Source organism: Oncorhynchus mykiss, chromosome 32 (genome assembly GCF_013265735.2).
Source record: "Oncorhynchus mykiss isolate Arlee chromosome 32, USDA_OmykA_1.1, whole genome shotgun sequence".
Classification (NCBI taxonomy): Eukaryota; Metazoa; Chordata; class Actinopteri; order Salmoniformes; family Salmonidae; genus Oncorhynchus; species Oncorhynchus mykiss.
In genome coordinates, this window is record NC_050572.1 from 35,120,284 (window position 1) to 35,135,033 (window position 14,750).

The 14,750-nt window shown below is 50.0% G+C and overlaps 1 protein-coding gene across 33 annotated transcripts in view; it reads left to right on the forward strand.

Moving 5' to 3' along the window:
• LOC110487604 (microtubule-actin cross-linking factor 1) overlaps window positions 1-14,750 on the forward strand; it is a 251,689-nt gene that overhangs the window by 94,288 nt on the left and 142,651 nt on the right. For all 33 annotated transcript variants that reach the window (XM_036971072.1, XM_036971087.1, XM_036971081.1 and 30 more), the window contains one exon: window positions 14,007-14,096. In XM_036971072.1, the coding sequence (XP_036826967.1) occupies window positions 14,007-14,096 (90 nt within the window). The remainder of the gene's footprint in view (window positions 1-14,006; window positions 14,097-14,750) is intronic.

Sequence of the window (14,750 nt, forward strand, 5' to 3'; positions counted from 1 at the left end):
TGCACACTCACAAGGCCCTACACACTAACACACTGTCTCTATGCACACTCACAGGGCCCTACACACTAACACACTGTCTCTATGCACACTCACAGGGCCCTACACACTAACACACTGTCTCTATGCACACTCACAGGGCCCTACACACTAACACACTGTCTCTATGCACACTCACAGGGCCCCCCCCCCCCCCCCCCCCCCCCCCACACACACACACACACACACAAGCTGCTGCTACTCTGTGTATCTTATATCCTGATGCCTGGTGACTTTCAGTGGTGGGAAGTACTTAAGTAAAAATACTTTAAAGTACTACTTAAGTTGTTTTTTGTTGTTGTTGTGGAATCTGTACTTTCCTTTCTTTTTCTATTTTTGACTACTTTTGCTTCACTACATTCCTAATGCAAATTATGTACTCTTTACTCCACGCATTTTCCCTGAAACCCAAAAGCACTCATTACGCTTTGAATGCTTAGCAGGACAGGAACATGGTCTAATTCACACACCCCTACTGCCTCTGATCTGGCGGACTCACTAAACACATGCTTCGTTTGTAAATGGTGTCTGAGTGTTGGAGCATGCCCCTGGTTATCTGTAAATTAAAACATGTGGCTGTCTGCTTTGCTTAATAGAAGGAATTTTAAATTATTTTTACTTGAATTTTCTTTTAAGTTATCTTTTACTTTTACTCAAGTAGGACAATTGGGTACTTTTTCCACCAGTGGTCACCTTACCCCTCCCTATACATGCACTACATGATCAAAAGTATGTGGACACCTGGTTGTTGAACATCTTATTTCAAAATCATGGGCATTAATATGGAGTTTGTCCCTCTCTTTGCTGCTATAAGAGACTCCACTCTTCTGGGAAGGCTTTCCACTAGATGTTGGAACATGGACTTTGGACTTGTTTCCATTCAGCCACGAGCGTTAGTTATGTTGGGCACTGATGTTGGGCAATTAGGCCTGGCTCGCAATCGGCGTTCCAATTCATCCCAAAAGGTGTTTGATGGGGTTGAGGTGAGGGCTCTGTGCAGGCCAGTCAAGTTCTTCCACACTGATCTCAACAAACCATTTCTGTATGGACCTTGCTTTGTGCACAGGGACATTGTCATGCTGAAAACAGGAAAGGGCCTTCCCCAAACTGTTGCCACAAAGTTGGAAGCACAGAATTGTCTAAAATGTCATTGTATGCTGTAGCGTTAAGAATTCCCTTCACCTTACCTAAGGGGCCTAGCCCGAACCATGAAAAACAGCCCCAGACCGTTATTCCTCCTTCACCAAACTTTACAGTTGACACTATGCATTGGGGCAGGTAGTGTTCTCAAACCCAGATTTGACTGTCATCACTCCAAAGAACGTGATTCCACTGCTTCAGAGTTCAATGGCGGTGAGCTTCACACTACTCCAGCCGATGCTTGGCATTGCGCATGATGATCTTAGGCTTGTGTGAGGCTGTCCGGCCATGGAAACCCATTTCATGAAGCTCGCGACGAGCAGTTACTGTGCTGACGTTTGTTCCCGAGGCAGTTTGAAACTCTGTAGCGAGTGTTGCCATCGAGGAAAGACTATTCTTTCTACACGGTATGTGCTTCAGCGCTTGGCGGTCCTGTTCTCTGAGCTTGTGTGGCCTACCACTTTTCGGCTGATCCGTTGTTGCTCATAGACGTTTCCACTTCACAATAACAGCACTTACAGTTGACCAGGGAAGCTCTAGCAGGCCAGACATTTTACAAGCTGACTTGTTGGAAAGGTGGCTTTCTATTGCGGTGCCACGTTGACAGTCAACTGAGCTGTTCAGTCACGCCATTCTACTGCCAGTGTTTGTCTATGGAGATTGCATGGCTGTGTGCTCAATTTCATACACCTGTCAGTATCCCTGCACATTGGAACTGACCCTGTAGTATCCTTATTTACTTATTTATGGTGTTGTTCTTATTCCTCATTAGTTTTTGTTGCGTTGTTGCGTTTTGAGTTTGCAAGAAAGGCATTTCACTTTCGCATGACGTTTAAACCTGAAACCACCGGAGACGTAGATCACATAGACTGGGCATTCCATCACATGACTGTGGAATGGGGCGTCTGACCTCATAACTCTCTAGTGCGCTGCGTATTTCTACGCTGTAATGTATGTCGGTCAGACGGACTGAGGATGGGGCACCAACGTTGGCACACACACTGCTGGCCCGGCACCACTGTCTGTAACATTAGACAATGTTCAGTTGGCGTTAAGGAGAGTTTGTACTCTCTGTAGCTGGAGAGAGCAGGGACCTTTCACTGTCTGGGAGGGAAGTCATTAAATAGAGGTGGAGAGGAGGGAGGGGAAGAGGACTTAAGGAGAGCGAGAAGGATAGAGGCAGAAAGATGACTTAAGAAAGGATATATGGTTTGCGGCGATAATTAAATGACAGGCTTAATGACACCTGTATTTGGTATTGATATACATAAATATCCACTGGGATTCTCCAGGAATTTCCTCACCAATCTACACACAATACCCCATAATGACAAAGAAATACCTTATTAACATGAGTATTCAGACCCTTTGCTGTGAGACCTGAAATTGAGGTCAGATGCATCCTGTTTCCATTGATCAGCCTTGAGTTTCTGTTACTTGATTGGAGTCCACCTGTGGTCAATTCAATTGATTGGACATGATTTGGAAAGGCACACACCTGTCTATATAAGGTCCCACAGTTGACAGCGCATGTCAGAGGAAAAAACTAACCATGAGGTCGAAGGAATTGTCCGTAGAGCTCCGAGACAGGATTGTGTTGAGGCACAGATCTGGAGAAGGGTACCAAAACATTTCAGCAGCATTGAAGGTCCCCAAGACCACAGTGGGCCTCCATCATTCTTAAATGGAAGACGTTTTGAACCACCAAGACTCTTCCTAGAGCTGGCTGCCTGGCCAAACTGAGCAATCGGGGGAGAATGGCCTTGGTCAGGGAGGTGACCAAGAACCAGGATCGAGGAAAAGATGAACGGCGCAAAGTACAGAGATCCTTGATGAAAACCTGCTCCAGAGCACCTCAGACTGGGGAGTAGATTCAGCTTCCAGCAGGACAACGACCCTAAGCACACAGCCAAAACAACTCAGAAGTGGCTTCGGGACAAGTCTCTGAATGTCCTTGAGTGACCCAGCCAGAGCCCAGACTTGAACCTGATCCAACATCTCTGGAGAGACCTGAAAATAGCTGTGCAGCAAGGCTTCCCATCAAACCAAACAGGGCTTGAGAGGATCTACAGAGAAGAATGGGAGAAACTCCCCAAATACAGGTGTGCCAAGCTTGTAGCGTCATACCCAAGAAGACCCGAGGCTGTAATTGCTGCCTAAGGTGCTTCAACAAAGTACTGAGTAAAGGGTCTGAATACTTATGTAAATGTGATATTTCAGTTTTTTATTTGTAATACATTTTCATGTCTCTCACTCTCACACACACACTTGGAAAAAGTCCAAGGGTCTGAATACTTTCTGTAAGTTAATTGACTCGTGGCAGGACATGTTGTACAGTCTTAGACTGCGATACGTCTTTCGTCTACTGTAGTCCAGGCATAGAATGAATCATCCAGGTTCCTTTATAATCCTGTCCTATCAGTCTAATACCGTTGACAGTCCACCCCAACGCAGGTGTTTACATAGCACACAGCCACAGAGCTCGTGGCGGTTCAGCAGAGGCTGACAGACAGTACAGGTGACGACACGAGCCAGTCAGTCTACCTGTTCCTGTGTTTGTCTTGGCTCCCGCTATTCACTGACATCACGCCGATCTACCTGACTGCACCCATGTTTATATCAGCTGACAGACGTGTGTGTGTGTGTGTGTGTGTGTGCCGTCATGTGGTCAGGTCCGGGTGTATGGCTGCCTCTCGGAGTGTGTGTGTACAGATCAAACACACACATCCTTATAAAACACTGCCTTCACCACAAACTGTTGGGACCTGTGTTGACAGCTCGCCAGGAATGCAGTGTCATAACTATGGCTGGTTTTCCAGACACCAATTTAAACCCTAGTCGTGGACTAAAAAAAACATATTATACTGAACAAAAATATAAACGCAACATGTAAAGCCCTCAAACTCAACTCTGGACCTCGAAGCCAGTGATACTGCATTTTTTTCTAATCAGGAACTGATTTAGAACTAGGACGCCGGGTGGGTGCAATTCATGATGAGGCAGAACAGAAAACCAGCAGGCTCCGCACCTCGTAGGGTAAGAGTTGCATACCCCTGATGTAAAGTGTTGGTCCCATGTTTCATGAGCTGAAATAAAAGATCCCAGAAATGTTAAATACGCACAAAAAGCTTATCTCAAATTTTGTGCATAACTGTATTTACATCCCTGTTAATGAGCTTTTGCCAAGATCATCCATCCACCTGACAGGTGTGGCATATCAATAAGCTGATTAAACAGCATGATCATTGCAAAGGTGCACCTTATGCTGGGGACAATAAAAGTCCACTCTAAAAAGTTCAGTTTTGTCACACAACACAATGCCGCAGATGTCTCACGTTTTGAAAGAGCGTGCAATTGTTACCAGAGAATTGAATGTTCATTTCTCTACCATAAGCTGCCTCCAATGTTGTTTTAGTGAATTTGGCAGTGCGTCCAACCGGCCTCGTTTAACCACGCCGTCCCAGGACCTCCACATTTGGTTTTTTCACCTGCAGGATGGTTTGAGACCATCCACCCGGACAGCTGATGAAACAGGAGTATTTCTGTCTAAGAAATTCCTTTTGTGGGCAAAAACTCATTCTGATTGGCTGGGTCTGGCTTCCCAGTGTCTGGCTTAATATGTGTCTGGGAACCAGCCTTTAGACACACACACACACACACACACACACACACACACACACACACAGTAGATCTTTACCGGACAAGGCAGGGGAGCTGTGGCACATGGAGACATTTAGTTGCAGAAAGAGGACGGAAGAAGAACGTGGATACTTGTGCCTTTTGGTGGATCTCAACAGAAGAAGCAGAGTGTACAAAACGTTAAGAACACCTTCCTAATATTGAGTTGCATCCCCCCTTTCGTCTTCACAACGGCGTTCCACTGAGATGCTTTGCACATGTTGACTCCAATGCTTCCCACGGTTGAGTCAAGTTTGGTGGATGTCCTTTGGGTTGTGAACCATTGTTGATATGCATGAGCGTTAAAAAAACCCAGCAGCGTTGCAGTTCTAGACACAAACCGGTGCGCCTGGCACCTACTACCATACCCCGTTCAAAGGCACTTAAATATTTTGTCTTGCCCATTCACCCTCTGAATGGCACACATACACAATCCATGTCTCAATCGTCTCGAGGCTAAAAAACCTTCTTTAACCTGTCTCTTCCCCTTCATCTACACTGATTTGAAGTGGATTTAACAAGACATCAATGAGGGATCATAGCGTTCACCTGGATTCACCTGGTCAGTCTACGTCATGGAAAGAGCAGGTATTCTGTACACTCAGTGCAGATGACCCCAAAAACACGAGTTCAGCCTCACATACAAAGAGACTTTATGTACTAGTGTGTGTGTGTGTGTGTGAGACCCAGGTGCACTGTCTCGTTGGGTGGCACCACTCTAACTGTAGCACAGCAGTGGAGCTGACCGCTGCGAGTAACCAACCGTGACGTTTCCGCTGACTGAACAACACCCAGATACAGCTTGCACGTTTTATCAACCCCCAACACAGTAGTCTGGTCCCAGATCTGTTTGTGCCTTCTAACCAGCTCCTTTGGTCATTGCCACCCTTAACATGCACAGATCTGGGACCAGGCTTCTCTCCGTGTATTCCAAAGCTGGGCTGTGATTCACCAATTCTGATTACAACACATGGACGTGTCGTACTTCGGAAGTCCCCGGGTCAAGAAGTGGCAGCAAAATGGAATGTAAATCGGTTGAATAGGGAAGACATGCATTGAATCATAGAGGCAGAGAAATAGTTCCATTAAGTGGAATGAAGATGACCCCACACACACACACACACACACACACACACACACACACACACACACACACACACACACACACACACACTAAAACACTCTGTTATCGCATGAGAGATAATTTCCAGCCCCCCATAATACCGATCTAATTAACACACGATCAACTCTTCAACACCCACGACCAGCCAAACACATCCCCTCTTTCTCATCACGCACTGAGGCCAACCTTCCACACATTGATGGATAGGGTGTGTTTATTAGCCAGAGAGCATTGAGAGACTGAGGGAGAGGTGTCGCGTGAACAGGGGACTGAGAGCGGTTGCAAAGGAAGGAGAGAATAAAGGAAGCGAGCAGGGCAACAGAAGGATGTGAGGAAACGGTCTCGGTGGCTTCCTCTCTCCTTGTGTGTGGGGTTAGGCTTCCTAAGCAGGAGACTCCGACTCTATTTCCAGTCCTAGACTATTGAGATGCACCCATGAGGAGAGCTGACCGTTGACCAACAGGACATAGAGAAGGCCCGTTTGTTTGTTTCTGTCGCAGGTCGGCTCCTCGGATTAAAAGGCGCAAGTCGCCCTCTGCTGGCAGAATGTGGAATTTCCGCGATTGCAGCTTCACGATTTGAAATGCAGTGAAGTGTTTTGTGTTTTCACAGTTTGTGCTGTTTGCTGTGTCCTGTAATATTGCACAGTGGTCCTCAAACATATATATGTGTTGTGAATGTGAGCCGCTAAAAGCCTGGCCCAGCCTCGTGACCGTTTTTAAGATGATTCTGGGTGCTGAGATTAGTCTCGACCTAGTATGGCTCGAGCCACAACCCAGTTTTACCCAGGCCACAAGGACTGTTTTTAATCAAACCCTTAACCCCAAGACATAGAATTCAAGTCAGGTCAGTGTGCGCACACACACACACACACACCCCTTCACCACTGGCCCCTGCCCTTCAGCTGTCAGTCACGCCAAGGTAACCAAAGAGCACTGTGGGTAGTTTAATCTCTCTCAGGTCTGTGATGGGGCTACTTTGACGAGCACCGTGTGTTCACACAGAGGACTCCTGTCGTTCAGACTGCTTTTCTTTTTTCTGTGTTTTTGTTTCTCTCTCCCAATATGTTCCTAGGTTATCAGTCACTCAATGAAGACCAAGAATGTAACACAAGCAAGAGTGGCTACGTCTCCTCATAATGAACTGCCAGTACATAATCCCGGTCTTCTAGAAGCCTAGTCATGTTCTATCACACTCGACTGCCCCCCCCCCTTCACTCAGCTTTCTTTTATTGCTCCTTCTCATGTTCACCTCTTTCCTGTCTTCCTCATTTCCTCAGCCTTTTTCTCTCTTTTTCTCCTCTTTCTCTCTCTTTTCTTTTTCTCTCCTCTTTCTGTCTTTTCTATTTCTCTCTCGCTCTTTTTTTTTCTCTTTCTCTCTCGTATGTACATTTGTAATGTGATTGTGTGGAGGTTGTGATGGTTTGCAATGTGTTTTCAGTGTAGCGAGGATGTCTCATGGAAGTAGGACAAAAAGTCGCTCTCTCTCTCCTCTCTATAATGGCTCCATTGCCTCCGGTTAAACCACAAGTCACGGTCAGCTGTGAATGAGACAGTAATTAGCCTCCGTCTCCTCTCTCTAAATGCCCAGTCCCTCCTTTCCTTTCTCTCCCTCTTTTTTCTTTTTGAAATCCTGGTTCTTAGCACTGAGCTGTTTAGCCTAGTCATTGGGAGTCCATCAGCAGGGTCTGAGAAGATGGCCCACTTTCTCACAAAGGGTGACGAAATAGGCCTGCCAAAGCTGCTGAGTCGCCGTGCCAACGGTTGTCCCCGGACTCCTCGGCCCTGAGACGCCACATCGGGTCACAGCCGGAGCGCAGTGTTTGTCGCCCTGGCAACTAGGGTCCCTAGGAGCATTGCTTATGTCAACAATGCTATGCAAACACTGAGATGATTTGAACAAGATGAATATGTAATTAACTCTGTTTTTCTTTTCCTCTCGCTCTCTCGCTCTCCCCATCTCGCTCTCCCCATCTCGCTCTCTCCCCATCTCGCTCTCTCTCCCCATCTCGCTCTCTCTCCATCTCGCTCTCTCGCTCTCCCCATCTCGCTCTCTTCCCATCTCGCTGTCTCCCCATCTCGCTCTCTCGCTCTCCCCATCTCGCTCTCTCCCCATCTCGCTCTCTCTCCCCATCTCGCTCTCTCTCCCCATCTCGCTCTCTCCCCATCTCGCTCTCTCTCCCCATCTCGCTCTCTCTCCATCTCGCTCTCTCGCTCTCCCCATCTCGCTCTCTCCCCATCTCTCTCTCTCCCCATCTCGCTCTCTCCCCATCTCGCTCTCTCCCCATCTCGCTCTCTCCCCATCTCGCTCTCTCCCCATCTCGCTCTCTCCCCATCTCGCTCTCTCCCCATCTCGCTCTCTCCCCATCTCGCTCTCTCCCCATCTCGCTCTCTCTCCCCATCTTGCTCTCTCTCCCCATCTCGCTCTCTCTCCCCATCTCGCTCTCTCTCTCCCCATCTCGCTCTCTCTCTCCCCATCTCGCTCTCTCTCTCTCCCCATCTCGCTCTCTCTCTCTCCCCATCTCGCTCTCTCTCTCTCCCCATCTCGCTCTCTCTCTCTCCCCATCTCGCTCTCTCTCTCTCCCCATCTCGCTCTCTCTCTCTCCCCATCTCGCTCTCTCTCTCCCCATCTCGCTCTCTCTCTCTCCCCATCTCGCTCTCTCTCTCTCCCCATCTCGCTCTCTCTCTCTCCCCATCTCGCTCTCTCTCTCTCCCCATCTCGCTCTCTCTCTCCCCATCTCGCTCTCTCTCTCTCCCCATCTCGCTCTCTCTCTCTCCCCATCTCGCTCTCTCTCTCTCCCCATCTCGCTCTCTCTCTCTCCCCATCTCGCTCTCTCTCTCTCTCTCCCCATCTCGCTCTCTCTCTCTCTCTCCCCATCTCGCTCTCTCCCCATCTCGCTCTCTCCCCATCTCGCTCTCTCCCCATCTCGCTCTCTCCCCATCTCGCTCTCTCCCCATCTCGCTCTCTCCCCATCTCGCTCTCTCTCCCCATCTCGCTCTCTCTCCCCATCTCGCTCTCTCTCCCCATCTCGCTCTCTCTCTCCCCATCTCGCTCTCTCTCTCCCCATCTCGCTCTCTCTCTCTCCCCATCTCGCTCTCTCTCTCTCCCCATCTCGCTCTCTCTCTCTCCCCATCTCGCTCTCTCTCTCTCCCCATCTCGCTCTCTCTCTCTCCCCATCTCGCTCTCTCTCTCTCCCCATCTCGCTCTCTCTCTCCCCATCTCGCTCTCTCTCTCTCCCCATCTCGCTCTCTCTCTCTCCCCATCTCGCTCTCTCTCTCTCCCCATCTCGCTCTCTCTCTCCCCATCTCGCTCTCTCTCTCTCCCCATCTCGCTCTCTCTCTCCCCATCTCGCTCTCTCTCTCTCCCCATCTCGCTCTCTCTCTCTCCCCATCTCGCTCTCTCTCTCTCCCCATCTCGCTCTCTCTCTCTCCCCATCTCGCTCTCTCTCTCTCCCCATCTCGCTCTCTCTCTCTCCCCATCTCGCTCTCTCTCTCCCCATCTCGCTCTCTCTCTCTCCCCATCTCGCGCTCTCTCTCTCTCCCCATCTCGCGCTCTCTCTCTCCCCATCTCGCGCTCTCTCTCTCCCCATCTCGCTCTCTCTCTCTCCCCATCTCGCTCTCTCTCTCTCCCCATCTCGCTCTCTCTCTCCCCATCTCGCTCTCTCTCTCTCCCCATCTCGCTCTCTCTCTCTCCCCATCTCGCTCTCTCTCTCTCCCCATCTCGCTCTCTCTCTCTCCCCATCTCGCTCTCTCTCTCTCCCCATCTCGCTCTCTCTCTCTCTCTCTCTCTCTCTCCCCATCTCTCTCCCCATCTCGCTCTCTCTCTCTCTCTCCCCATCTCGCTCTCTCTCTCAATTCAATTCGCTTTATTGGCATGATGTAACAATGTACATATTGCCAAAGCTTACAATAACAATAAGTATACAGTAGAGGACATGTGCAGGTTGATTGGTCTGTCAGACACTGCCCCTCATCTTATGGCAGGCAGCAATGTAGTGCGCTGCCAACCCACAGCTCTCTGCGTCCTCCCCCAACAGGACGGGTAGCCTACTCTCATCAGAGAGGTCTTTGAAACCTTGAATAAGGGTTTCAAATTTGGGAAAATGACACTCTCTAATTGTTTTATATTTTTGACATTTTGTCAGGAAATGCAGCTCCGTCTCAGGTTCTGCTGTGGTGCAGTGGTTGCACAGCCTTTCCTCTACGGGGAGCCATGTTTTCCTGTGTCTACCCTTCTCAATGGCAAGGCTGTGCTCACTGAGCCTGTACTTTGTCAAGGTTTTTCTAAGGTTTTGATCAGTAACCATGGTCAAATATTTAGCCACGGTGTACTGTCGATGTAGGGCCAGATAGCACTGCGTTTTGCTTTGTGTTTGTGTTTCCCAATAAGTAATATAGTTTTGTTTTGTGTTTGTGTTTCCCAATAAGTAATATAGTTTTGTTTTGTGTTTGTTTCCCAATAAGTAATAGAGTTTTGCTTTGTGTTTGTTTCCCAATAAGTAATATAGTTTTGCTTTGTGTTTGTGTTTCCCAATAAGTAATATAGTTTTGTTTTGTGTTTGTGTTTCCCAATAAGTAATATAGTTTTGACTGTTGTAATTTGGTTTATCCTGATTGATTGGATGTTCTGGTCCTGAGGCTTCAGTGTGTTAGTAGAACAAGTTTGTGAACTCAGCCCCAGGACCAGCTGGATGAGGGGACTGAGGCTTCAGTGTGTTAGTAGAACAGGTTTGTGAACTCAGCCCCAGGACCAGCTGGATGAGGGGACTGAGGCCTCAGTGTGTTAGTAGAACAGGTTTGTGAACTCAGCCCCAGGACCAGCTGGATGAGGGGACTGAGGCTTCAGTGTGTTAGTAGAACAGGTTTGTGAACTCAGACCCAGGACCAGCTGGATGAGGGGACTGAGGCTTCAGTGTGTTAGTAGAACAGGTTTGTGAACTCAGGACCAGGACCAGCTGGATGAGGGGACTGAGGCTTCAGTGTGTTAGTAGAACAAGTTTGTGAACTCAGCCCCAGGACCAGCTGGATGAGGGGACTGAGGCTTCAGTGTGTTAGTAGAACAGGTTTGTGAACTCAGGACCAGCTGGATGAGGGGACTGAGGCTTCAGTGTGTTAGTAGAACAGGTTTGTGAACTCAGGACCAGCTGGATGAGGGACTGAGGCTTCAGTGTGTTAGTAGAACAGGTTTGTGAACTCAGGACCAGCTGGATGAGGGGACTGAGGCTTCAGTGTGTTAGTAGAACAGGTTTGTGAATTCAGGACCAGCTGGATGAGGGGACTGAGGCTTCAGTGTGTCAGTAGAACAGGTTTGTGAACTCAGGACCAGCTGGATGAGGGACTGAGGCTTCAGTGTGTTAGTAGAACAGGTTTGTGAACTCAGGACCAGCTGGATGAGGGACTGAGGCTTCAGTGCGTTAGTAGAACAGGTTTGTGAACTCAGGACCAGCTGGATGAGGGGACTGAGGCTTCAGTGCGTTAGTAGAACAGGTTAGTGAACTCAGGACCAGCTGGATGAGGGGACTGAGGCTTCAGTGCGTTAGTAGAACAGGTTAGTGAACTCAGGACCAGCGGGATGAGGGGACTCTTTTCTTTGCTCAGCTCTTGGCATTGCAGGGCTTGGTAATGACATGAGAGGGGGTCACTGTATTTTTAGATGTTTCCAAAACTTAATAGCTCTTTTTAGAGTTTTTATTATTAGTGGATATTGGCCTAATTCTGCCCTGCATGCATTGTTTGTAGTTTTCCTCTGGACAAGTAGTATAATCTTACAGAACTCTGCAAGCAGGGTTTCAATGGGGTGTTTGTCCCATTTGATGAAATCTTGTTTTGCAAGTGGACCCCACACCTCGCTGCAATGAAGTGCAATTGGTTCAATGACACATTCAATTAGTTTTAGCCACATTTTAATGGGTATTTCAATTAGAATGAGTTTTTTAATGGTGTAGAATGGCCTGCGTGCTTTCTCTCTCTGTTGATTCACTGCCTCATTAAGGTGTCCAGTTGAGCTTATTTTTAAACCTAAGTAATTGTAGTGTGTGCAGTACTCTATATATTTTGTACCAATTGACAACTTTGGTCTAATTCCCTGAGATCTGGATCTTCTCTGGAAAATCATTATTTTAGTCTTTTTGGGGTTTACTGCCAGGGCCCAGGTCTGGCAGTACTGCTCTAGCAGGTCCAGAGCCCAGGTCCAGGCTCTGCTGTAGGCCAGGTGCTGTGGGGGTTTACTGCCAGGGCCCAGTACTGCTCTAGCAAGTCCAGGCTCTGCTGTAGGCCAGGTGCTGTGGGGGTTTACTGCCAGGGCCCAGTACTGCTCTAGCAAGTCCAGGCTCTGCTGTAGGCCAGGTGCTGTGGGGGTTTACTGCCAGGGCCCAGTACTGCTCTAGCAGGTCCAGGCTCTGCTGTAGGCCAGGTGCTGTGGGGGTTTACTGCCAGGGCCCAGTACTGCTCTAGCAGGTGCAGGCTCTGCTGTAGGCCAGGTGCTGTGGGGGTTTACTGCCAGGGCCCAGTACTGCTCTAGCAGGTCCAGGCTCTGCTGTAGGCCAGGTGCTGTGGGGGTTTACTGCCAGGGCCCAGTACTGCTCTAGCAGGTCCAGGCTCTGCTGTAGGCCAGGTGCTGTGGGGGTTTACTGCCAGGGCCCAGTACTGCTCTAGCAGGTCCAGGCTCTGCTGTAGGCCAGGTGCTGTGGGGGTTTACTGCCAGGGCCCAGTACTGCTCTAGCAGGTCCAGGCTCTGCTGTAGGCCAGGTGCTGTGGGGGTTTACTGCCAGGGCCCAGTACTGCTCTAGCAGGTGCAGGCTCTGCTGTAGGCCAGGTGCTGTGGGGGTTTACTGCCAGGGCCCAGTACTGCTCTAGCAGGTCCAGGCTCTGCTGTAGGCCAGGTGCTGTGGGGGTTTACTGCCAGGGCCCAGTACTGCTCTAGCAGGTCCAGGCTCTGCTGTAGGCCAGGTGCTGTGGGGGTTTACTGCCAGGGCTCAGTACTGCTCTAGCAGGTCCAGGCTCTGCTGTAGGCCAGGTGCTGTGGGGGTTTACTGCCAGGGCCCAGTACTGCTCTAGCAGGTGCAGGCTCTGCTGTAGGCCAGGTGCTGTGGGGGTTTACTGCCAGGGCCCAGTACTGCTCTAGCAGGTGCAGGCTCTGCTGTAGGCCAGGTGCTGTGGGGGTTTACTGCCAGGGCCCAGTACTGCTCTAACAGGTCCAGGCTCTGCTGTAGGCCAGGTGCTGTGGGGGTTTACTGCCAGGGCCCAGTACTGCTCTAACAGGTCCAGGCTCTGCTGTAGGCCAGGTGCTGTGGGGGTTTACTGCCAGGGCCCAGTACTGCTCTAGCAGGTCCAGGCTCTGCTGTAGGCCAGGTGCTGTGGGGGTTTACTGCCAGGGCCCAGTACTGCTCTAGCAAGTCCAGGCTCTGCTGTAGGCCAGGTGCTGTGGGGGTTTACTGCCAGGGCCCAGTACTGCTCTAGCAGGTCCAGGCTCTGCTGTAGGCCAGGTGCTGTGGGGGTTTACTGCCAGGGCCCAGTACTGCTCTAGCAGGTCCAGGCTCTGCTGTAGGCCAGGTGCTGTGGGGGTTTACTGCCAGGGCCCAGTACTGCTCTAGCAGGTCCAGGCTCTGCTGTAGGCCAGGTGCTGTGGGGGTTTACTGCCAGGGCCCAGTACTGCTCTAGCAGGTGCAGGCTCTGCTGTAGGCCAGGTGCTGTGGGGGTTTACTGCCAGGGCCCAGTACTGCTCTAGCAGGTCCAGGCTCTGCTGTAGGCCAGGTGCTGTGGGGGTTTACTGCCAGGGCCCAGTACTGCTCTAGCAGGTCCAGGCTCTGCTGTAGGCCAGGTGCTGTGGGGGTTTACTGCCAGGGCCCAGTACTGCTCTAACAGGTCCAGGCTCTGCTGTAGGCCAGGTGCTGTGGGGGTTTACTGCCAGGGCCCAGTACTGCTCTAGCAGGTCCAGGCTCTGCTGCGGGTGACAACCGGCATAGGTCATCTGGGAAGAGCAGCCATTCAACCTCTGAGTTGTTTAATCTCTCTCTCTGCCTCTCCATCAGGTGAGGAAGCACATCACAGACCTGTACGAGGACCTGAGAGATGGACACAACTTGATCTCCCTCCTGGAGGTCCTCTCTGGAGTCACCCTGGTAAGACACACACACACACACACACACACACACGGTCACCAACCTTCACACCTCGACAACCATCAGACACGGTCATGTTCGTTACATTGTATACCGGGGGCATGACCCTGAGACATTCCCTCCCTCACATTGAGGAAGACCTCGAAGTGAACTCGGGTTGATTAACACATCGTTGTCTAATAATGTCAATATTACAGTGAGGGAAATGCATGTGTCCCCATCTAAACCATTTATTCCTTATAGTGCACTACTTTTGACTAGAGGCCAATGGGGCCTGCTCAAAAGTAATGCACTATGTAGGGGATAGGGTGCCATTTCAGATGCAGCCAGATACTTTCTTGGAGCACATGATGACTCATTTCCCGGAGCACATGATGACTCATTTCCCGGAGCACATGATGACTCATTTCCCGGAGCACATGATGACTCATTTCCCGGAGCACATGATGACTCATTTCCCGGAGCACATGATGACTCATTTCCCGGAGCACATGACTCATTGTAACTGACAGACGGGTCGACTAACATGAGACTGCTGACTAGGTCCACCTAGAGCAGGGGTGGGCAATTCTCCAGGGCCTAATTGGTGTCACAGTTTTGCCCCAGCTAACACACCTGACTCAAATAATCACCTAATCATGATCTTCAGTTTAG